Source organism: Callospermophilus lateralis, chromosome 5 (genome assembly GCF_048772815.1).
Source record: "Callospermophilus lateralis isolate mCalLat2 chromosome 5, mCalLat2.hap1, whole genome shotgun sequence".
NCBI lineage: Eukaryota > Metazoa > Chordata > Mammalia > Rodentia > Sciuridae > Callospermophilus > Callospermophilus lateralis.
In genome coordinates, this window is record NC_135309.1 from 91,079,824 (window position 1) to 91,106,634 (window position 26,811).

Genomic DNA, 26,811 nt, shown 5'->3' on the forward strand with positions numbered 1-26,811 from the left:
GGCAAACTCCTAATATCTTTGTGACCTTGGGACAATTTACTTAATTTGTTTCAATTTTACTTTGTTCATCTAGGATTACTTTGTTCATTTAGGATAATTGGCACCCATTCCATAGAGTATTCTGAAGATGAAAGGAGATGTAAAGCAGTTTATGTGATGTTTGGCATACATTAAGTACTTTGTGAATAGTAATTTCATTTTTATGGAGCTGGTATAAATCTGAATTCAGAAATTCAGATGCACACGAATGAATTACTTATTGTCTTTAAGGCAACTTTCTGAGGATTGTCAGCCCATCCTACTTGGCATTTCACCCTAGATGATGTTGGCACTCAATCCTTCTTACACCCAAGGTGACACACAGGGCCCTGGGAAGCTCTGTCCATCATCAGTTGCCTGGACATCTAGTTTCTCAGAGAGACATTTTATCCCTCTCCAGCTGGTTCCTCTGCATGCAGAAATGTGTTTTAAACCTTTGTGAGGTCAAGAGCCCAAGTCAGTGACCTGACTTCCCTTACGCCTCACCCAGGCAAGCCTCCCTAAGCACTACCAGCAAGAGCACACAGGCGCTCTTTCTTGCAGACCCAGAAGTTTCTCTCTCGTTTCAGAACTCTTCTCACTGAGCAACCCAAACTCACCCCTGCTCTCCTGCCAGGAAACATATGATTTCACTGGGAATCACATAGTAGTGACAACATTTTTCCTTTTATGGTCTACAAGAATGACTATTTTATTAGTTCAAACTAAACATTCTTCAATAGATTTAGCTTTTCTCCTTCTTTCTTTTTTAAGTCCAAGAAGGTAAATGACTTCAGTCTATCTGCACTTTTCAAATAACAGAAATCCCTAGGTAAAGTAAATAGAAATAGACTAGTTTAGGGCAAAGGAAAATAGGAGAAAAAAATTCATTAAAGTATGTCCACACATTTTCACAATAGTAGAAGTAATAATAATATTTGTTATTTTTGGTGTAACCATTGCTCCTTTCCACCCCTCTTTCCACGTGTGTGTTGTCATACTCGCTCCATTGATTGACTAGCTTCAGTTCCCTCTCCCAGCAGTCTCACTTCCACACCCCCAGCAGATGCCTGTGGGCTTCTTATTACACCACCTCTTCTGTCTTTCCGAAAGTCCTCCCCACCTCAACTTTGTCATGCTGATAAAGTCTATTGCTCCTTAAAGGTTTGGCTAAAAGAGATCTTGTTGTTCTGCCCTGCAAAATGTAAAACATTATTCTCTGTGTTTCCCCATTGCTTTATATTTAAGGTGCTTAGAATTAGGTGATAGATGAATTTGTCATTCAAACAGATAGTTTTTAAGAGTGAAGGAGGATGCTAGTAGTATTTATGCTAGAACAACAAGACATAAGACAGATTGCCCCAGGCAAACCAGGATGGAAGGTTACTACTTATCTTTACATTGCTATAATTATTATTTACTTGTCTATCATCCCATCCCCAAGTAAATAACAATACATAGGTGTACAGTCAGTGAATTACAGGCAAGTGAAGTTCTCAGCATCTGATCCAATAACTGACATATAGTAAACAATCAGTCAGTTCATCAATTTATGGAATCATAGTGGTTTTATTGGAGGACCACATTCTAGTCTGACGAAATAGCATAGGCCAAAGGAAAGGATACAGGAGGGCACATTTGAAAGAAATAGCAAATAAACCTTGTGGTAGGACAGATATTTGGGATTTGGAACATAATTTGGGAAGATGTTGTAGAAATTGTGAATCATCATGCCAAGGAATCTTTTTGCAAGTGGAGTCATAGGGGAAGGTTTAAACACAGGAATAACATAAAGGATAATGAATCGTTGTACTTAACATGAATTAGAGAGGGGAAAGTAGAGAGAACTTCAGAGAGTATTTGAATAAAAAACATGAAATAATGGGTGCCTGAGTTAGAAATAGTTTCCATTTAACATTTTTGCTTGGTTTAAAAAGAAAAAAATCAAGACCTTTCAGAATTCAATTACAGAAATCCAAATTAGCCTATCTAACTAAAAGGGAAATTGATCATCTCAGCTAACACGAATCTATAAGCAGCGCTGAATCCAGGTTCTCAGTGTCATCACATCAGGAATCTTCATATCTTGATTCTGCTTCTTACTGAATGAGAGTCATTCTCAGTCAAGTTCTTCCTGAAATAGCAATCATCAATTTCCAACCAGCTAGGCAAATCTGTTAGAAAAAGAACATTGTTCCACCAATTATTCCACCAAAAACCCTGAGGAAGTTTGTCACATTGGTTACCTGCCCATCCCTGAACAGATCACTGTTAATGGGAGATGTCAGGCTCTGATTGCTCAGGTCTTGGTCACATGCCCACCTTTGGTAATGGCAACAAAGTAAAGCATGTTAAGTTAAGGATAGGGCAAGGGAGGTGGGTAGGGGCTTGAATAACTTGATAAAGAAAAAACTTGTTTGAAATGAATATTAGAAAGAAAAACCAATAAAGGCTCTCTGCATAAAGTCTATGGTTCTATTTTTTACTTTTCAAACAGTAGTGAGCTCCTCTAGATTATTAAAATCAAATCCCAGAAATAAAATTGAGAGGAAACATAAAATTTATTAGCTTCCAAATGAGCCAAAATAAAGAAATGTACTCACTCCAAAAGACTTTAGATTACATTTATTTATACAAGATATAAGTTGACATTATCATTATTCAATAAATATTTTTGCTCATTATGATGCTGCTTATCCAAACAAAATAGAAATGTTATTTCAACTTTCCATCCATCCCATAGATGCAATAGTACAGAAATTTCTGATTAATGATCTTTGAGGAAGCCATAATGGAGCAAGAAGAGAGTTGAAAAAAGCAATTAAAATGGCACCATTTTTAAATTGCATTCTGTTGTTATATATGACTAATTAGAATAATTTTTTTTAAATGGCTCCATTTTTGCAGAGTTCCATATGTGGTTTTATTGAAGAGCCAATCGAAAAACTTCTCCATTTTGAAATGACAGGGTCAATGGGTTTGGTAAACATTCATTGGGTTAGCTGGACCATTGATTTGAAAGAATGGTATTTCTCTTATGCAAATATTAATCAAATACATTTCATAGCATTATGCTGGACTGATAAGAATTTAATCACGTTCACTGATGCCTACCTTACTACATTGTTTTTATTATTTTCTAGCACGCACCTTTCAAGACCAAGTTTCTGATACAGAAAATAATCTGAACCAAGGATTTAGCTTGACAGAAGCCATCTTTAAAGTGCTGTACCACTGCAATTTTTCTCCACAAACTTTTGGAAATGTTTTTGTGAGCTACATGGAAGAAGAACAATTATGGGACTTTTTGAATTACATCCCAGGTATGAGAAATTTACTATTTATAAAAGAAGTGCTTTATAGATACTTAAAATGCCTTTAAAGATATTTTAAAATTTTATTGATATTGGTTTTGCTGAATTTTTGTTTGTAAAAGTTTACCTTACATTTTTTTTCCAGCATAAAGGCCTCTATTGGAAAACCATTAAGCCATTAGTTCCTGTCAAATTTAATATATTTGAAGATAAAAAGAGGTTGGTTGAGGGTAAAAATTATGTAATGCAGATTTTTCTTTTTTTATTTTGAGGAAGTGTTTACGATAAAAAGTTAGTTTTGTATTTACCAGAGATTATGTTTTGCTGGTGAGCATATAAGACATAGTAAGATATAAAAATATTGTGACTCTTTGGGTACATTTACTCAACAAAATGATGAATGAGACTATTGGTTATTTTTTTCAACTATAGAGGGGATTTATTATTATGACCATAGTGCCTTTCTGTTAAAGGCAAGCATGTTCTGTGATTTCTTTGAGGCCATATGTTTTCCCCATTGTTCTTCTGCCTTCAGCTAGAGAGGATGTTAAAGAGAGGGCAAGTTGTATATCTGAATAGGAGGTGTTTATAGTTTCATCCTTAATATTCTGCCTTTAAATTTCTATATTTAATATTTTGGGAAAACAAAAGATGAAAACTTAGGTAGTAGTTGTTGTGATTATCCTGTTATTCCAGTTATGTCATTTACATTTGGCTTTCAACCCATTAGCTCTCTTTTACACTGCTTTGGAGCCAACATTTTCATAAAAGTAATCCCTAGGCTCTATAAAAAAAAAAAAAGATTGAACTGACTCAAAATCATTCTTTCCGGACTTTCTGAGTGTCCTCCAGCTATTACTTGAATATCACTTTAGCTCTTTAAAGGTCATTGTGTTTCATCTTCTTTTGGTCAGTCACTATCCCTGCAAAACAGCAACAGACAACTTTATGTAATGGTTTCAAAAATCTGAATCTATCACTTAAAGATTCTGTAACAATTATCTTCTTTCAAAGTTTTATCTTCTAGTTTCTGTGCATTGCCTCACTGCATCCTCTTTACCCAAAGGCAGTGCTAGCTTCTAGGTAGAAAGATTGAATTAGAAGGTTGTGCCTCTGATGTGGTAATTATTGAAATAAAAGAAAACTCACCTTGGAAGCCCCACCACCCTCTGCCATTTTTTAGTTGTTCTGAGAAAGTAACAGCTATGAAGAATTTAACAAGATTATGAAGTGACCCTCATGTTCCAACCACTATTTATTCTTCCACTGCTAAGTTCTTGGACCACTTTTGACATTCAGCACAAAACTGTCTGAAAATGACCTAGATGGCCTCAGTGGACTTGAGGTGTTGGCAAGAGAAAAGTTTTTAAAATGTTACTAGCTCTTAATGTGTATTCTCTTCATCTACACATTGAGGACTCCTTACTCCAGGAAGTCAGACAAGTCTTTGGAAACAGGTGTTACTAGATTCAAGAGCCTTAATTGTATGGGGAGACTCAGTTGTGTGGGAAGAACATAAAATTGGCAACATGCCCTTGACCTTCGTGTAAGTAATTTCTCCACAAACATTAAAAAATATTTTCTGGCTGTTGAATATTATCTGGAACCTGAGAACTACAATGGTCATGAGGGTCTGTCTGTACTTTTGTCTTTTCTCTACTAAAAGTTTATAACAAATTCCCTTTCTGTTGTTGATCATGGTTATTTTAAAAATGCTAATAAAATAATATAATGTACTAATCCATAATGAAATTGAGCCTTACAATGTGACTTCTGTTTAACTTGAAAATATAACATGTTAAAAGTAAATATAGCAGAGATACAATCATAACCCCACAATATCTACCTATTATCAGAAATGCATCCAAGCTTCAGTAAATATAATTTATTTACCCAGATTAATTGCAGTACATTATTAAAAAGCCAGTGAAGGTATATTTTATTCTTGCTGAAACACTGTCAAATATTTCAGTATAGCTTACCCTAAAATGTCATTCTTACTATTTTAGGGTGGAAAAACAAAGATGAAGTAACCAGTATCCTTATTATTGAATGGACCAAGGTCAGGAGTGTTAAGAGATTTATCTAAGATTGTCTACTGTTAAGTTGGACAGAATCAAAGCAAAAAAACAAACAAAAAAAAAAAAAAAAAAAAAAAACCCACAGAACTCCAGACACATTGGCCATGTAATTTCTCTTTACTGTTTTCTAGGAGATTAAATTTTTGAAAGATTTGCTTAGTGAACGTATGAGTTCACTAATGAAATATACAATCTGATTTTATAATTAGAAATCCCACACATAACTCCTTAGAATGAACATGAGCTAAGGGGAGACAACAAAAATGATTTTACCCATTGAAAAAGATTATAAAAGAGACAAATACAGAAAATAATTAAACTAAAGACCTAATGTGGACATTCAGAAGGCTAATGTACTCTAAAAGAAATAATTTTGGTGGAAATCATTATAAGCTATCTCTTCAAAGTAGATAAAGCAATTTTGAGTTGGGCAAATGAAATTACCAATGCATAAATTTCCTCAGGTGGTTTTTAAGACAATGCCAAAACAGGCTTGAAAATGAGGAAACTATTTTTAAATGCTGCATATTAAATTATAGTAATATACCCAATAAGTATTGTTTCCTTGGCTCCTCAGTATGACATTGCCCTTACTTTCATATCTGAATCAATTGTCTTAGCTCTCTCCCAGGCTCTGGAAGGAAAATTTTCAACAACTTAGCAAAATTTCCCAATTAAATTTTGAGATACAAAGCATTCACCTGGGTTCTCTGCTCAACTTTCTAAGCCTCAGGAAGGCAACTATTCTGGAAAGCAGTATGGAAATTCCTCAGAAACCTTAGAATGGAACCACCATTTGACCCAGCTATCCCACTCTTTAGTTTATACCCAAAGGACTTAAAATCAGCATAATAAAGTGACACAGCCACATCAATGTTTAATAGCAGCTCAATTCACAATAACTAAGCTATGGAACCAACCTAGGTGCCCTTCAACTGATGAATGGGTAAAGAAAATGTGAAATATATGTGTGTGTGTGTGTGTGTGTGTGTGTGTGTGTGTGTGTGTGTGTTGCATGAGCATGCAATGGAATATTACTCATCCATAAAGAAGAATGACTTTATGACATTTTCAAGTAAATGGATGGATCTGGAACCTATGTGAAATAAGCCAATTTAAAAAACTAATGGCTGGCTAAATGTTCTCTCTGGTATGTGGATGCTAACTCACAATGGCTGGGGAGCAGATAGGGAAAAATAGAAGTACTTTGGATTAGACAAAGGAGAATGAAAGGAAGGAAGGGGGGATGGGAATAGGAAAGATAGACAATGAATCAGACATTACTTTCCTATAAGGATATATGAATAAATGACTAATGTAATTTCTCATCATGTACAACCAGGAGAATGGGAAGTTCTATTCCACATACATAGAATGTCAAAATTCATTCTACTGTCATGTAAAGCTAATAAGAACAAATTAAAAATATTATAGAAAGAAGAGCTTTTTAGAATGCATGTACAATGCTAAATGGGGTTTTTTTTTGTTGATGAAATTAGTTTATAGTGGTTTGTCTTCATATCAGGCAGAGTGATTTTCTCATTCACCTACAAAATAGCTTCATTGTAGTGTGGGTAGATGTAAATTAGCTTTCAAAAATTGGAAGACTGTCTTTGTTCTACATTATAGCTATTTATCCTGAGCCTTTTATTTGGATATCCTTTCAACTGTCTCTATTTTTAATCATTTTTTTTAAAACTTAAAAATACTTTATGTAGCATAATTTACATACAATAAAGTTCACTCATTTCAATGAGTAGTCTCACCCACTGCCCACACAGGCAAGATATGCTGTGTTCTCCTGCATGTAGTGAGCTGGCTGCAAAATACAAATCACAAGACACAGAAATAATTTTGAGATTGAAGGCAGGTTGGCTCTGCAAACTTAAGGGTCCTGCTTCCACACTAGAAGGAGAGAAAGAGTGAGCCCGCATTTTTATTTTTATATGGGAGATACACAAAGGCTTTTCCATAGAATATTCTTCACCAAATAAGGCAGGGGTGGGCTGTCCAAGCCCAATGTTTAATGCCCAACTCTGGAGCTACAGAGCAGCCTCTATGCCCCAGCAAAGACTGAGGTCACATGCTTTGTGTAATAAACCACAAAATGACTTGCAATGCCAGACCAAAATCTCCTTGACTTCAAGGCTGAGTAGAGGCTATGCAAATAGCTCAGAGGTGGTCCCCCATAGAGGAGTTCAATAAACATGACCAATATGTAAACCTGTGTGACAATAAAGAGTATTTCCATCATTTGCAAGAGTCCTTTCATTCTTTTTTGTAGTTAATTCTTCCTTCAACTGCCAACCCCATGAAGATACTGATGCACTTCATATCATAATAGTTTACTTTACACCATTTTCAAATCTCATATAAACAGAAGACTAGGTATTCTTTTGCATCTGGCTTATTTTGCTTACATTATGCTTTATTAATAGTTTATTTCTTCTCATTGTGGGTAAGTATGCACTGAGTAGTATTTTATTGAATAGTGTTTTCTATTTTATCTATTTGCCAGTTTGATAGACATGTGGATTGTTTCTAGTTTTGGATTATAATAAATAAGTAAACACTAGTATACAAGTCCTTGTATGAATTTTCATTTCCCATTGTAAATACTGGACCATATGATAAAGTACATGCTTAACTGCATGAGAAACTACTACCTGCTTTACCAAGTAATCTTTTTCACATTCCTCCCAATAATGTACAAGAATTTTTTTCATTCCATATCCTGGTTGACACTTGAATTGTCTTTTTGATTTTGGTCATTTTAAAGGTAATGTAATATTATCTCCTGAATCTTAATTTACATGTTCCTCGTGATTTATGACATGTGATACTTCTTTGTATTCTTAATGGCCATTTGAAAATATTGTTTTCTAAAACATCAGTTCAAAACTTTTGTCCATTTACTTATTGAGTTGTTTGTCATACTGAATTGGAAAGAGTACTTTATATATTTTGGATACAAGTTCTGTATCAGCTACATTTACTGGTGCATTTCCTGCCAAGCTATGGCTCACTTTTCATTTTCTTAACAAGGTCAATTGCTGGGGAGAAGCGTACTATATACTTGCCTTTCTGCTTATCAGATGGTTCATCACTTATTATCTGATTCCCAGTATTCTTACATACAAAACTGAGACCCTAATTCTGTTCAGATTTATTTATTTTTTATTTTTATCATCTAAAATCTTGAAGTATCAAAGAAAACTTTAATTTTCTGTGTCAAGAAAGTCTGTTATACTTTCAAAATATTATCAATCATGCTTTTTTTTATCAGAAAACCTTATTTCTAATGTTGCCTGATTAGTCAATATCTTAGTAGAATACTTTTTTATACCAAAACTTTTTACTTAGAAACACATTCAGATGTAATTTCCATTGCTTTTATAAAACCAAATTAGATTGTTCTTTATTGCATGTAACATCTTCCTTACAGGTATCCTGAAAAACTCCACTAAATAACTTTGTTCTAGTTGTTCAAAGTTATAGAAATTTTTAAATAAATGGAATTTATTGGTCATTAACAAATTTTAGAAGCTTGTACTGATAAAAAAATTGATAAACTTAGTATCTTAACCAAAAGGTAAATTTACATAAACTGGTTTATGTCAGAATTGCTACTGGTGACCTTAGCTTGTTTTTGAGTTAGGACCATCATTCATCCTCCTTCTAAGGATTCCTGATTACTGTTCTGTGAAAGAAAATGGTAGAGTCACAGCTCTTATTGATTTGTATGTACTTGGCTGTGAAATACTTGTTATTTTCTTTTTGGGAGTCTTAAATAGAATCATAAAAAGTAAAAACCAAGAAAGACTATAAACATCATCGTATCCACCCTCTGTCTTCCCTTCTCATCATTCTATAGATGAGGACACTGGAACCCTTCTAGATTAAATAAACTTTCCATATTTTTAATGTTGATTTGAAATATTAGAAAATCAGATGGCGATGCATGAATTCTTAAAGTTATATGAATCATCTGAAATTTTCTGTTTCTTTGTTCATTTTAGTTAATTTAATATGTAACACTAAAATTTATATACGGCAGAAAAAAATCTGTGAAAAATTATTATTTTGGATGATACTTTCTTTTGCTCTTCTCTTTTGTTGCTGATAATCAATAATGAATATTTTGGACTTACAGAAACTAGACTTTGGGGCAATTATTGTATTCTCTCTAAGCTATGTGTCTTTGAAACCTAGGCACCCTCTTTAACATTTGGTGAAGAAACTCTTAGAAAGACTATGACACTGCATAACTTGACCACATGTGCCCTCACTTACTTTTTTTCCCTGTTTGCTTGCCATTTCTTTTTTTCTTCCTTTTATATCTTTTCTTATCCCTACTATAGCCCCTGGTGGATATTGCTTAATCCTCCAAATATTATCTAGTTCACAAGATGTCTAAGGACCTCATATTAAATGAATATCACCATACACTCTAACATTGCAATTAAAAATAAAACAACTTTTATCTTAGGTATTAATAATAGCTAATACTTACCTAGTAATACTATGTGCCAATTACTCTTCCAAACACTTTGAATAAATTAATTCATTTATTTTTAAGTAACTATTTGGGATAGGTATATTATATTCTCTATAATTTTCAATATTTTGATTTTATTTTAAAAGGAATAAATATGCCTTTTAACAAAAAGAAATAGAGATTGTCTATCTTCTTTGAATTTTCAGAGGACAAAAAATATTTAATTCATAGCTTCAAAGAGTTTAACCAAAATGCATATGAATTATTGATACAGGAAAAAGGCTTCTTTATGCCTTTCAAAGAATTCAAGTTTTGAAACATCATCAAAAAGACAGTGAATTTGGGCTGGGGTTGTGGCTCAGTGGTAGAGTGCTTGCCTAGCATGGGGCACTGGGTTTGATCCTCAGCACCACATAAAAATAAAATAAAAATATTGTGTCCACCTAAAACTAAAAAATGAATATTAAAAAAAGACAGTGAATTATATCCTCCACTATTTCCATAAAGAACAATAGCTCGCCATCTGTTGGAGGTTTTATGTTTAAAAATTAACCTCTCAGTACTGGCTATTACCAAGATCTTCACCATGGAGCTTCTGTTAAAAAGTTATTCTTAAACAAACCAGTCATTTGATAAAAATCACTGGGGAACTTGAGGTCGGAGAAAGCATGTAGTAGTTTTTCTATATTGGTTCAAGTATCAGTCTCAGGACTTACAGTCATATTGAAAACCAAACAAACAAAACTTTTTTATGAAATATATCACATAAGTGCTGTATGTACATCATGGGTAATACATATAAAGATGGTGGGAAAGCAGGAGAGCAGGGGAGAAGTAAGAAAGGAGAAGAGAAAGAAGGAAAAAAAAGTAAAGAGGAAAGAAAGAAAAAATGATGTGAAATTCCATCAGTTGTTGAAAATCATCATTGACTTAAAAGAGTACATCTTTTAATTATTGTATGTATTTTTAAACAAAAATAGAATGTCATTTTCTAACCTACTTTTATTTTTTAAATACACAACATATGTCCTTATAGTACAGATGAAAAGTGCTACAGAAAGGAAAGATGAGTAGTCACCAGGTAAATAAAATATTAAGGCTTTTGATATTATTTGCCAAGTTGTAATCTAAGAAGGTCATGCCATTTATATTCTACCAGCAGTATCAGAAACTACCAGTAGATATTGTTATTTACTATTATTTTAATTTTCATTTATTATCAGGAAGAAGTTTCAAATGTTTTATGAGATGATTATCAATTATATGATTTCTTGGGTAAAATTTCCTCTCTTTCCCTTTACGTTTAAACTAGATTACTGTGAAACAGTATTCCCAGTTGAATGAGGTACAACCGATTGCCTGATTCTGCTAACCATAACATGCCTTCTGATTTTAAAGCCTCAGTGTGCATGGAGTCTGAGCCAGAGGTCATTGGATGCTTGAGGTTGGCACTGACTGACGCTGTCAAGGACATTGTCCAAAAGGTGATATCTATGATGAACCGTGAGAGAAACTGTGAAACAAACCTAAGCAAGCACAGTGTTCCTGATAGTTTGCTTGAGAGCATTCCAAAAGAATGGAGTTATACTCCAAAGGAAACCAAAAAAAAAGATTCAAGCAAAGGTAAGTATACTTGTTTTCCTAGAAAATATCCCCTAAGAAAGCAATATTCCAGGATATTTAGTTAAGTAAACTATAAGACTGATAAACCATATTAATCTTTCTTCCTCCAAGTATATCTGGGAAAACTGGAACAAGGAAACTAGAGATGCAAATGACTCAATTGGTCATCTTTTTTTAACAGTTCAAAATTTTCTGTGATATTTTGTTTTTGTATTAGTATTCACAGATTATTAGTCACATGTTGTGGACTAAATTTCTTTAAATCTATTGAGTAATCTAGAATTTGCACTTTCAGGAAAACTACTCTGATATGCAGTTTAATTATTCTTCCTTTTAAATTTTTCCCCTGAAACCACCAATTATTACTTTTTCTTCTTGTTAACACTCCTACATGCATAGCTTTTAGGTAAAAAATAGCGTTGAGTTTGGTAACTACATGTATTTTTCTGACAGGGCATTTCCCCCCAGTCCCTGTAGTTCTTAATTGAGACTTTGTTTCTGTTCAGAACAATGCATCCACCAACTACATTTAAGAACCATCAGTTTACATCATTTATTTATTTATTTATTTATTTTATTAGCTAAGTTCTCTCTTAAATGTTTTCTTCCTGTCTACATGTAGGAAAATTTCCAGAATTTTCACAAAATTCCCTTGAAAGTATATTAAATATTAGTATTTGTGAATCTTCTTTTGGTTTTCTACAATACTTTTTCCTTTCATATTCATCTCTAAGAGAATATTTTTTTACCATCTCTAAGGAAAATTTCATCTATACTTCAGCGGAACCCACAAAAGTCAATTCAAGAGACTGGTCTTTCTTTGATTCTCCTCCATGAGATCCTAAGTAATGTAGCTCTTATTCAGCGACCTTATATTACAAACTCAATCAATTATCTATCTGTGACCTTTCATAGTAATGCTTTAATTCTGCCCAAGCCCTATTAAACTGCCTTTGAATCTAGTAAAGCCATTTAATTGAAATTGGAAAATGTCACCTTTTCATTACTTAAGTTCTTCCTTGCCTAAGAGTTGTTGCCATCTCTCCTTCATTCTAGCTTTGGATATTTCATACATTTGAATAAAACAGGGGTATGATCTATAGTTAATGTGCCATGCCATAGGAGTGGCACTGTTTTTGCTTGTGGCTTTCTGTTTGTGAAATATTTTGGTTTCTAAGAAGCATTTTAGAATATCTGTGTACTGTTTTAAAGCGTTTCTTGTTCCCAAAATGCTTATTTTACATGGATACCAATTATTAGGGTCTGCCTTACTCAATAACATTTTTCATAAATTATCACTAGAAGTACAATATATAGCCAGTCACAAAGAGGTGCTGGATCTCATGAATACATAAAATAAAGTGACTTTATGAACCATATTTTGCATTCTAAGTGGATATGACACTAGGGTAACACTATTGATCTTCATTTCTGTCCTCTGAGTACAGGAACTCTTAGATTAGCCCTGCTCAACCTTTATATTCACTCCTTATCCACACTTTTTTGCTTTATTCCTTTATTTTCATTGCTAATCCACACTTCTGTGGTTGAGAGTAAGCCCAAAATATTATCATTTATTTTAAATTTCACAGGAGAGAATTCACACTCACATAATTTTATTATAGTATCATTATAATTGTTCTATTTTATTATTAGCTATTATTAATTTCTTACTGTGCCTAATTTATAAATTAAATTTATTATAGTATATATGTATGGCAAAAAACATAGCGTATGTGTTTTAGCCATCCACTGGAGGTCTTGGAATGTATCTCCCTTGGATAAGGGTTAGGGGACAACTGTAAAAGACAGAGACTATTTATATGCTGGACATTAAGTCATCTATTCATTCAATAGGTGACTTATAAATATATATGAGGCTCTGTATTTATAGTCAGAGATAAGCTATATATGTAATATCTTCTCTTGGTCCTTGGAGACTCGTATAACTATTTCAGAACGGATGCAAACACCTCAGGGGTGTTCTTTTGTGTATGGGAAGAAAAGATTAAAAGTTTGCTAAAGTCTCACTTGGAGATTGTCACTGGAACCCCTTTTCAGTCTGAGCGAGCAACTTGTATGTTAGGGACAATATGTGAGGAGGCTCAAGTGGGCAGGAGCACAATATTAAGGAGAAGTAATAGGCAGGGAAACCTTATTTCTTCTTTAGCCTTCTGTGTACACACCTTGGCTTTGTAGAATCTGGTATTAACAAAATTAATCCTTGCAATACTCAAGAGATCTTAACGTATTCCTGAAAATCGACAAATCAGTTATAGCTTAATACTGGGAAGGCAGTGAAGAGCACAAAGTGACAAAGAGAAAAGGCTCACATTTATTTTGATTGCTAATATGAGCTCTCAGTCATATCATAAAGTAAAACAACGAGGATCTAATCAAATTTGGCAAAAAAAGATAAAAAAATTTAAATAGAAAGAAAGAAACCTGTAGGAAAATGATTTGAAATATGGCTTCCCATCCATTATTGTGAAATGTGAATCCTTTTTAAGTGAGTGTTCTGCCTTGAGCTATTAGCTAAAGATAGTTTGAAGTTGTCTTGATTAGCAAAATGATTTCAAAACCAAGCATCTGAAACCTGAAGATAAACCTCTGTAATTTCTTCAACAGTGTTTTAAGTCAAGTTATAATCATGTTCTTCGCAAAATTTGTGTAAACAATGATAAATGTCTTAAGACATTTCTTGTGAGAATTCAAACCTATTGAAAGACAAATAGCCACTACCTTAAGGGAACATTTGTCCTTGACATAGTGAAAATGACAGAGCATGGTAAACAGTATGATGACAAACTAAAAGACATTCCTTTATTTCTTTGTCAGCAAATATCATTACATAGCAACACTGAAGATTTAAAGAAACAAATGTAAATCATACAGGGGAGCTTTACCATACAGTTGGATGAATATTCAGATTGTTCTGATGTAGTTCAGCTTTTAAGTCTTTGGTTCCTTGTATTTCAAAAGAATGAATACACGAAGAACTAGTTTTATTTTTGTTTTGCTTCTTTGACAAAAATTAAAAGAAAGATGTACCTGAAAAGAAATTTTCTCAACAGTAAATTACTTTTTTAAAATTAAAAAAATTCATTATGTTAAAATCATTGGAGCAATTGCTTCAATGGAAATGGTGAATTCTGGAGAGTGGAAGCAGAGGAAGTACCGTAAAGGACATGCATCCATGTCACTGACCACATGCAGTGTTTAGAAGGATATTGGTGACAGAAATATGTAGAATGCTATAGGAAGTCAGCAATTTAGTTTATTTTGTAAAAACTAGAGATTATACTAGTTTTGTGAAAACCAGCATCACTTATAAAAATATCATATCTGTATACTTAAGAACTTAGACATAGAATTTTCTAATATGTTTAAAAATACTTCGAATGAAGAGTTTCTATAATCCTTGAACAATTTTCTTAAAAATATACAAATGAGCCAAGCACAGTGGTGCACAACTATAATGCTAGTGTCTAGGGAGTCTGAGGCAGGAGGATCACAAGTTCAAGGTCTGCCTCAATGACAGGTAGAGCTGTCTCAAAAAGAAAAAGAAACAAAACAAAACTGGGGTTCAGCTCAGTGGTAAAGAACCCCTGAGTTCATTCCCCAGTACCAAACACACACACACACACACACACACACACACACACACAAATGAAATATATTTTCAATTTGTAAGAATAAATAATTAATATTATAGTCAATGGATACTAATTATTCAGATTTCAACAACAGCTTTGCCTGATTGCTTTTTAAGGCTGAAAAACAAACTTCTTGCTTTTGTAAGCACAGCTAATAATATACCTGCTCCATGCTCCATGTGGAGATACATATGTATATGTTGGTGGTAGTGGTTTTTTCAACTATGACAGTCACTAAAACAATGTACAGAAACAAACTGAACTGAGAACCTGACCTTTGTACTAATCCCAGATTTTAAACATAAAAACATATTAAATCACATTATCATCATCTAAAAATTGTTATTTTGTACAATTAATAGATGATATTTTAATAATTAATTTAAAGACTTATTTTGTCTTTACTTCATTTGTTGTGAATATCCTCCTCACATGTTTTATAATCCACAAATATATTATAGTAGTTCATGTGTAAGAAGGAAGAAATTATAAATTCATAAATGTACCAACCATATTGTGTTCATTACAAGATACACATTTTTTCATACTTTGAGAATTATGAAATTGGCATGGTTTCTAATATTTTACATATAAATGAATTAGGAAGAAATCAACTTATTTAAATAAAGACATAAAAATGAGTGTGAGACAGTGTTAAAAGATTCCTCCCTGGTATATTGTTAACCTCATCATAGATTCAGAGCCCTTGTGATTAGCAGAATAGATTTATTCATTTATCATCAGCTTGAAGGTTCTGATCAGAATTTGCCTTAAGCTTTAATGATGTGTTTGGGTATTTGAGTACCTGGAGCCCTCAGAGTTTATAAAATAGCAGAAGTCTAGGTGTAAAGAGAGTTGATAATCTTTACCTGGTATCTACTTAGATATTTAAATGTTTGCTCAGTGCCTGTGCTTACACCCTCTTTAGAATAGAGGAATATAAGATGCAATGTTTGAAGTCAAATAACTGACAGTAGAATAGGGAGTATGAAATACAAACACATAAAGAACAATAATAAGACATTTAAAATAATTTAATAACACAAAGAAGAGAGGTCACAAGGAAGTTTTTGAATTTGCTTTTATCTATATTTTAAGATCCATTGAAACATTCATTTGCATAAAAAGAATACACTTATTGAGGAACTCTTTTCTGCAGGCACTGAAGGAGGTGCTTTCACACTCTTGGTAAGTGCCCTGGCAGCTCTGTAGAGGCCTTGGGGAGATTTCTCCTGTGCTCTTCAGCAACTTTTAATACAGATGTAAAGACAACTCACAAAGACTGAAATAACAACATGACATAAATAATAGAGATAATAATACAAAAGATGATGCAGCATGGTGCATTATTGGAGCTGACTACCAATATCCATATGACTGTCCATATGACATATGGACATATGGATATTATATTCAAATAAATTTATGAAAGGGTATAGGACTTCGAAGAATTGAAGTATACAGGTAGGTGAACCATGAATAAAGGGGGTATTCTATTGAGAATGATAGATATTCACAACCCTGAAACAGAGGTAAAGTGTATTGAAGGTCTCAAAGAGAAAGTTGGTAGAAACAGTATGACACTGGGCTATGAAAGTTGGTAGAAACAGTATGACACTGGGCTATGAAGCATTTTGAAAATCAAGCTTTGAAGTCTTATCTTGCTCACCAGTGGAAAATAGCTAAAACAATTGTAGCAGAGAAATTGGATCATAAAAATTGAATTGTATATGAATCTACTGTAATGCCAGATTCATGGGACCCCAGTAGACCTCCAGGAGCTGAATCCAATGCAATCACACAGGAGTCTTTATTGCAAGCTCGAACCTGGACTCATAACCGTTTCGGACGCAGTGGTCCCAGGGAGTGAGTCCCTGTCCTCTGTTCAGTGAGGATTTATAGGTTTTGGAGGGATATTCTTATGCATCACAACATCACACAGCAAATCATTTCACACTGCAAGAAAATCAAACAACAACTCTTAACATTGATTAGTACATTCACTGGTGAGAACAAGTTGGGTAGGGGTGATTGGTTAGTACAAGAGGGGGTTTCCTTTGAACTGATTGGTTTAAGCCCCGAGGGGTTTATGTGCTAAACTACATGGTTTCCCAACATGTTATCAACCACCATAAACTACTGGGGGGTCATCGGGCATCCCGGGTATTTTCCCTGTCTCATGCTGATTGGTCGTTCTAGGGGGTTGCTATGGGTCCTCACCTAGCCTAACTGAGTCAGGGACACCTGGTGCCGCAGATCTCTCCCCTTATTTACAGACAACTCAGCTGAGTGGCTATCTGCCAAGGAGTGCTCTGTTGGTTTTTCCAAGGACAAGGGTCATGTCCCCTTTCTTGGACAGGCTTTGCTCTGAGGTAGAGGCTGGTTTTTCAAAAATGGAGTCACATCAGTTTCTCACCACTACTGTGGATGAATTTGGTTTTATAGTGCAGAGGAGGGGCCGGACGTAGCCTGGAATATGGAGATAAGTCAGGAGACTATGTCCATTATCCAGGTGCCATTTGTGAGGAAGAGCTTGAAGTAGGGCGAGGTTGGTCTCAGCAAAGATAAAGAGGATTTCAGAGACACAGGGTAGGAAAATTTACCAATGGTGGTCACTGGTTTTGTATGAAGTATCAACAGGACGTCTGGAAGGAAAGAAGAAAGGGAGGGAGGAAGGGAGGGAGAGAAGAGGAGGGCCAAGTAATTTGGAAGGAAGACAATAATGATTATATTGAATTATTGGTGACTCAGAAAGAGAAATGCAATGCCCAAAAAGGAGCTGGAGCTATAGGATTGCAATCAAGAATGGTTCTCACCTCAGGGTGATTTTGTTCCCAGAGGACATTTGGCAGTGCCTGGAGCAGTTTTGGTTGTCACAATTGAAGGGAATGTTACTGGCCTTTAGGGGTAGAAGCCAGTCAGAAATGCTGCTAAACATGCCTCATAGGGCACCTCACCCCAACAAAAACTTATCCAGCCCTGAATGGCAATAGTGCAGACAGAGAAATGTCAATCTAAAGAAATATCAATATATCCTTCAGAGAAGTAGCACCAAGCAAAGGAGAACACATAGAATCACCAGCCAGAGGTTAAGGACTGCTCAGAAAATACCCACATTTAAGAGGTGTTGGTAGAAAGTGTAACTGGCATGGGACACAAAGAAGCAAAGAAAAATAGTAGAGGTAAATAAAAATGAGTTTATTGGTTCAATATTCAACCAATATTGAATAACTTAAAAATGAGGTACTATGTGCTAGGGATACAGTAATGACCTCCTGGAGCTTATATTCTAGTGAAGAGTGACAGATAATGAATAGGTAAAGGATATAATTATAACAGGTAATTATAAAAAAGACAACACAACAGGGTCCCATGATAGCAAGGAAGAGTAAGAAGGGACTGCTTTGAATGGGATTTGAATGGGATTTGAAGCAAGTTCATCTAAGAGGGTGACATTTAGGCTAAGAATGAAGAGAAAAGGAGCCAATCCTGAAAAGAGCAGGGATGATTCAAAGTTCCCCAGGGAGGAGGAGAAATTCTTACAGGAGACTCAGAAGCATCAAAGGCTACTGAGGTCCAGCAGGAATGCATTTGCATTTGTTAATTAAGGGAGGACATCTAGGGTCCTCAAAGCTGCAGCAGTCTTAAAAGATAAAATAGAAGTTATAATTCTGAAATTTCTAATCTTCATTTATGGAAGGAAACAGAAAAGGCAAGTTTGGGATTTGGGGGACTTTAGGTAATGCTGCAGGAGATCCCAGTAGAGTTCTGTCGGAATATGTCAACCACTTGCTCTTCTCAACAATTTTCTCCATGAAAATTAGACATCCCCACACAACACAAAACCATGCAGTGATGGAACGCAAATGCTAATATTAATCATACCTTTTCTGTCTTTTCTTCCCCAGGCTTCACAAGGCTTGCTGCTCAGGCAGTATCTATTGTAATCAGCAAGTTACCTACGGTGATTGCATGTTTGCCTCCCCCAATTAAATACTTCTTTTTTCTGTCTGAGAGGAAAATGTCAAAAAACTTTGTTGAATTGAAGATAGCTGGCCTGCTTGTCTGGAACTTGATTGTACTTATACGTCGCATATTTAAAGATGGAAACGCAGTAGAACTTTTAACAGGTGCCTCCCTTGACAGATGGAGTAAAGAGAAACTGGGTTTAATTTGTGTGTGTTTGGGTAGCATCATTGGAGAGCAAAGTAGCCCTAATCAAATGACCCAAAAAGTCATACAAAGCATTGAGCAACAAAAGCCCAAATGGATTGAACGCCAGTTGTTGAAAGCAAGGAAATTGAGCACTGAATGGTAAGGCAATGTTTTTCTCTCACTGAATTCATCACATACTTTCACAATAACAAAATTACCAGAACACAACCACAACAAAATCTTATCAGATGGGCAGCATTGGTCATTTGGCTAAATTCATGGGAACTTTGATGAGGATAGGAAAAGATAAGTATCCCACTAAACACTACTGTTAAGGGTCCCTTGTCTTCTTAAAATTTGAATCCCATTGATACACAAGAACACTATACTTGTTGGGTCACCATCTAAAGGTTTCCGATTAAAAGGGTGGAAGTTACACCCAGAAGAATTTAATTTCATTCCTTTTCAGTGTATAAACAGGTATCTAGTGGATAGCCTGAAGTGTTTTGTAAGTGGAGTGGGCACAGAGATTAAATTAAGAAGGAATTAATGGATATGAAAGCCTTTTTATTGCTTTCTGTGTACCTGATTGTCAAAAAGGTACACATTTTTCATCTGGTAATATAAGAATCCCAGAGGGCAAGTAGGGCATATCACACTCAAGCTATAAACACACCCAGCTGTTCCAATATGAAAATGTCAGCCTTCTCATAGGTTTGTCACCAAGAGCTAAGTGATTTGTGGTATTGCAAAGAGTTTTAAGGGTCCCTGATGAATTTAAATATGTACATAGAGCTTTCCTGTTTTAAAATTAGTCTTTTGGTATAGAGTTGCATGATACTGATAAAGGAATTCCGGCTCAGATGGTCTACAGATCACTAAGTTAGCCCCTTTTTTAAACATCCAAATACACTGTCCCCATTCTCTTAAAGTATATTCATGTTGCTAGCAGATATTAAAATAACTTTCCGCCTGAAAAGACTAAAAGCCACTTGAAATATTACTGTTACTAGTAGATGGTAGTGGTAAAGAGCTCAGGCTTTAGAATCAGAGGAACAAATACAAATTCCTTGTAAATAGGTCAGCTTGTGAAAGTTACTGAATTTCTCAAAGCCTCGGTTTTAACAATGAAACCAAGATGACAGAATTGTTTTGAAAAATTAAATAACATAAAGTTCTTAGCATCAAGTTTAGAATTAGTAAGCACTTATTATTTATAAACTATTAGAATACATTTTGCATTCACTGGTTAATACTATAACTAATGCTCTTTGCTAGTCTATGTTAATCTTTAAGACTTTATATCAATCCATATGGTGAAAAGTAGGTAATCGTGATTTTCCTGGTCTTGTCATACTGACTTCTAGAAATTTACTTCTGGGTGTCCCTGGGCGGAAGTAACAATAGCAGTCAGGCAAATGCTTAGTCACATTGACAGTGACCTTCTTAATCTTTATATTTGTATTCAGTACCAATTCACAGGCTTTAATCCAGTGACTAAAAGATTAAGGCCAGATGTCATTATACAGTGATTATAAAAGAGAGAGAGAAGAGTAAAAATTGTAGATCATATTTTATTTTAAAAGTTAAATTTATGATACTACTGATTTAGAAACCACTCTATCAAATAAGATCTATTCAAAGCATGTGTAAGTAATATAACTGGACTACATGCAAAAGCTGATTTCAATTAAAGTTTTATAAACAACACCAACACATCTGGTATCCCCTGTAGTGTGAGGCTGTCTAGCTAATATTTAGCTGACTAGTTATGAGTCAAAAGATTGCTTAGCAATCTCTTAGAACATTCATCAAAAACAAAGAACTGCTGGTTTAAAATATTTTAATCAACAAAAATTCTGAATAATTAGCTAATAATTAGCACAATACTGTGTCTCAGTTTCTGAATTATCAATATATAAAAATGCAGACTTCAAGTTACTTATTACATATATTTTAAAAAGTTAAATTTGATTTAACTCACTTATATTAATCTCGTACAGAGTTTGGGCACCATAAGGATCCTTCTTCTTGACTTCAATTTTAAATTGGTTATCTGAAATACACATGGACTTCTACTCTAAGAATGTCTCATAAATTGATGATTATTAAGTTAATAGATCTATACTATTAAGAAAAATGCATTTCAAATCATGATACTATATAAAGTAAAGGGTTGCCATATTTTTTTAAAAATATGGGTATATAAACATTTACACCAAAATAGTTCTTCTGTTAAGATAAATCTTAATTCCTCATGAAGATTATCTTGGAACCTACATGATATCATTTAACTAGATTTCTTGCACTTGCATCCAGATTTAACTTTGAATTTTGTTATGGAAAAGGTGAGAATAACTGCAGTCAAATAGGTGGCAACTATAAATGTTGCCTGTCCTGCATACTGCCTGAAAGTATTACTATTCATTAAAATAACCTTCACTTTGTAGTAACTCTCAAGCTGTAAACAGTCAACTTACATTCTGGAGAACACACAGCCCCAAAACTAAAGAAATGTCTGTCTTTGCAAAGTAATTTGTCGAGTTGAAGATTATTGTTTTTCATCATGGTGACCCTGACGTGGCTGGCTGGGTGCATATACAGATTAAGATTAATGCAGTTATTCCTTGGCTAAGGTCTGCCTCTTTCAGGGCACATTCTCCCTAATGACATGATTGATAGGCAGTCCCCAATCCAGAGAGGAACTCATTAATCATAGCATTGACTGAATCCAATCATTTGCTTCACCTGCACAGTGATGGACAGGAAAGGATACAATTCAGGGGCTGACGCTGAGATACTCCTTTGTCAGAGAACCTCAACTTTTTCAATGTCAGCCTCTACAAAACCCAACAAGAAATTTTGCTTACAACCTGCATGCAGCTTCAAAAAGATACATGCAAACTTCTCATAGAGGCCATTTTTTAAAAAAGAGATTTATGCTAGTTGATGAATATTGCTAAGTCAGAGTGGGATTTGCTTTTTGGGGGGTTAAGGCTTATAGGATCTTGAAATTCCTTTTTCTTTCTTTCCTCTTTTTTGAGAAGGATATTTTGAAGCTACATGTGGAAGCAATATCAGAGTTAATGTCCAGCAGCTGGGTATCATTTGGTTCAGTCTTCAGGTCAATGGCACTGACTCTTAGCAGAACTAATTTTATAATCATGGCAAAATCTCAGTAATGAACTGCAGTACACAGCTGATTACACCACAATAAATTTCATTCAGCCTGGGAAAAAGTAGAAACCATGAGTTTTCCTAAGAACACTTAGACTGAAAAGCCTAACATGATCCAATAGGAATTGTAATAAAATTAGTGTGGAATATGTAGCATGTGTGATGAATATCATAATTTTTTACATGAGTATACTTTGAGGTGTTTAAAATATTTTGTTATCCGTTATTATGTAAACAATTTTCAAAATGAAGGACAAGCATATATATGTGTGTATATATGTGTGTATATATATGTACACACACACACACACACACACACACACACACACACACATATATATATATATATATATATATATATATATATATATATATATATATGCATTCTCCAAAAAGAAACATTTCAGGACTGTTTTCAACATTCTTAGTGTGATGATTGTAAACCCTTTTTCTGGAAGAATAATCAAAGTAATGACCTTTGCTATGTATCTGTTACAGAAAAGGATCAGGAGAGGGGGCTTATATTTTTTAAAGGCAACAAGTGTCAAAGGCCAATTTAAAATACCCAGTGGTAAGCACACTGCCACCAAGCATTCAGCCTATATTTAGAATAATAGGCTCCCCCTTTTGACACATTAATTAGTCTCTAATGTATCCTAAGACAGGTGTAAAAGGAATCTACAAAAGACAGAATACCAAAGCTATTCCCGGTATCAAAGATACTTTTTATCCTCCAAGAGAAAATACAAATTATTTCTTACACATTCTTAAAAAGAAATGTTTTGTTTTCATCCTGTGATTATAGCAATTTCAACAATTGCAGTAATGGGAAAATGTTTTATAGATAGGAGTATAAATGCAATAAAGAAATGTTTTAAAAGAAACGATTCAATTTTAAAAAATGCTTTCAGGTGCTTAATTCTGAGGCGCTGTTTCTATGAGCAGCAGCAGTTTGGGAAGGCTTACTATTTGAGCGAAGTCTTTATGGGTGCTTTGAGTATGAGATTTACATCGACTCTCCACACTCAATCTCTGATTATTTTCCATCTTTACGATTCTTCGATGCTGATATGTATGTGCTTCCTTTGTGTTTAGTGCCTTTATGACAATGGAGAAAAGCACAGTCTTAGAAGAAGGAGACACTGCTCTTGAACTGACTGAGCAGAAAATAAACATGATGGTCCTGGATGTCTGCCACAAACCAGGTGGCAGCGAGTACCTGAGGCAAATTTATCACATCATGCGGCTCAATGAGGTAGGGAAACGGCCTTTTTACCGAGCAATTAGGTGTGTACTGGCCTGAGGCAGCGTCTGCTGGCAGCTAAGGGTTAGTCAAGGAGGTGATAATACTTCTTAAAGTCAATACCAAACTCAATATTGCATTATTAATAGAATCTATTCAGCCCCGGCTGTTCTGCATTTGTACAGAAAAAGCTTCACTGAAACAATGTAGGTTTTATTTGTATGATTTAAACAATAACATGGCTCATAAACTCAGTTCAGTTCTGAATTGTGGAGACTAGAGGTGTAGTTTGGGAATTGTGTGTTTGTGACCGTTAAGCTGATGCTAAAATCTGGTATTTGTGGAAATGAATTTTCTGAAGAGAGACACTGCTATTTTCCTAAAGACATCATACTTCTGCTGGTGAAGTTAGAGATTCCTTATGTAGTTAAAAACTTCAGAAGAATACTGAACCTTATTTAGGAGCAACCAGATTAACCCAAGGAAATTTATTAATGCACAGACACTGGCTGGAACCAATGTTACGCCTATTCTTTGCTTGGTTTAGCCTCTGACTTTGTGTGTTTTGAGCTGTTTTAACAAAAATCTACATATATAGTTAATCTTAGCTATTTTCTTGAGACAATATGTTTGCTAACTCAGCAAGTTTTTATTTTGATCATATGTATCTGAATTAGAATGTGATATCATGTTTATGTTTGTAAACATGATTGTATTTTCTGCTATAGTAAAAATTATATAATATGAATAATGTGAATATGTAGCATTTTATCTCAATGATATAGGCTTTAAAAAACATAGATTTCCAAGTGGTGAATTAAATTCTATGATAGCATTTTACAACTCAGTTATGTAAATGTTCTTCCTACTATTTTCTGAGAGTTGCTTGAAGTAAAACTTGTTTACTGGATTTTTTAGAGCTAATCAACTAATCAATAAACAAGTGGCATTACAATGTCTTTAATGATAACCTGATGTGAGAAATTTGTAGCTATGAGAAATGACCGTGTCCTTAAGGCTCCAGAGCTCAGTCTATAGTTGCTACAAAGTAACACAGACTATTCACTCTTGTTAATGATGCCTGATAGCCTGTGTGGGATTTCTATTTGGGAAGCCCTGGAACTCCCATCCTTGGCTAAATGAATGATCTCCCTTCTAAAGTCATGTTCCTCAATGGCATTTCCACTTGGCCACCTGGATTTAGCCAAAGTAATTGTGGTGACTAATAAGAAGGAGATGTTGAAGTATGATTACTATTAGAGCCTTTGTGTAAATTGATGTCATAGAAGCTCTGGAGGTAGTAATAATGGTTGATATAGATTGCCAAATTGATAGAAAAGATCAGAAATTACCAATAAACAAAATCATCAAAAACAAGTTGTATATTTATTAGCTGTCATTCATCTGATACATTTCCCTCACAGAGTTTTTGGAACTCTGAGGCAGTGGTTCAGAACAGGTATGCTATGAAATCTTTACTGGGATGTCACCAGTTTTTGATCAATTGGGCTCAAACTTATGATTTTCCTTTTTTTACACCTGAATCTATTTACTATTATGGCAATGCCCATCAGATTGTTTGTTGAGCTGTCTTTAATTTGCTCTGTTGAGTAAAGCATGCGCAGAAAGGTAAGAGGTATGTTAGGTAAGACTAAAAGTATAGCAAGTAGGAGACTAATTAAAAAACACAGACAATAAACTCAAACAATACCAAGGTGGCTGAGTGACCTAATGTAGGCTTATGGCTGCTTTTAATTGGGTGGGATTATGTGCTGTAGCTGCAAATGCACTGTGAGGTTTGCTCATTTGATGAGTAGTGCTGTGAATCTTTAGCACCTTCACACATGTTGCTAAACGTCACTCAAAATGTAATATGGGTTCTGTTATGGGTATAGGCCCAGCTAAGGGGAAGAATGCATTTGTAGTTGATAGAGACTGAGAAGTTGTGAAGGAAAGTGGGTTTAAAGTTTTGAGATGAAAGTAAGATGATTGAGCAAAAAAGTATAATTGTGGTTAAAATTATCCTGGCCATGAACACAGATGAGAAACCCAGATTTGGTCGTGTTCAATGAGTGTGCTAGTTGGGACCATCAGGCAGGTGGGGACACTTCAGTGGAGAGAAGTAGAGAAAAAAATAATGGATAAAAAAATGAACTTTGGTTTAACTGCACAGAGAAGGTATTCAAGAAAGAATGGACATATTCTGAACAAATATGCCTGATTAAACCATCTATTTAAAAGAATGTCATAGTAAAATAATCCTTTTTTTTAAGAAAGGATACTGATGACTGTCAATATAGTAGTTTAACAAGGGAGAAAAATGCCAGTTTGTTCACAACTTAAACAGAGCACTTTTTTGAATAATAGAAACAAAAAATAAAAATATGGTTATGTAAGGGTCAATTAATTAAGAAAAAAATATTAGCCAAAACAAAGCATATTTTCCCAATGAATGAAGTGTTTTTATCCTTCTTAAAATTTTGTTTCATAAATCACAAGGGAGAAAAACTTTGTTTCTATTCAGTAATCTATATCTAGGCATAAAATTTCTTTGTGATGGCTTTATCATCATCTAAATATATTTTGTAAGTTCATGTGTGCCACTCTGTCAGACTCTATAGAATTAATCTTTCTTAAACTTACAATGAGCAAGTTTAAGAAATGACTGCTATAGTTAGCTTTTGCAGTGGTTTCTTTAGATGCCACTTAGGTAGTAAAATCTGAAATTTTCCCTCTACCATGGACACAATGGGTGTTTGTAAAGTTGTAGGGACTCAGGAGAAAGCACAGTGAAATAAAGCCAGGTATGTTGTTTCTTTCTCCAACTCCACCACTGTCCTCTATGTAACCACAGGCTTGTCCCCTGATCTTTCAGAGGCAACCATTGATTGTGGTGTTGGAGTAGACTTTCTTGAACTTTCATGTTCCTCCCAATCTCTTGGGAATTCTGGAGTTGTCAGGCAGATTTTGATTCAGTGAGGGCTGAAATTCTGCTTTGCTAATACGCTCCTAGTTGAAGCTGATTCTGCTGGTCTATGCACTAGAC

The 26,811-nt window shown here is 34.5% G+C and overlaps 1 protein-coding gene across 1 annotated transcript in view; it reads left to right on the plus strand.

Annotated features, from left to right (window-relative positions):
* Kiaa0825 (KIAA0825 ortholog) overlaps positions 1-26,811 on the plus strand; it is a 376,742-nt gene that overhangs the window by 163,520 nt on the left and 186,411 nt on the right. Inside the window, exons 14-17 of the mRNA XM_076856029.2 lie at positions 3,162-3,341; positions 11,310-11,534; positions 19,099-19,504; positions 23,618-23,777. Of these exons, the coding sequence (XP_076712144.1) occupies positions 3,162-3,341; positions 11,310-11,534; positions 19,099-19,504; positions 23,618-23,777 (971 nt within the window). The remainder of the gene's footprint in view (positions 1-3,161; positions 3,342-11,309; positions 11,535-19,098; positions 19,505-23,617; positions 23,778-26,811) is intronic.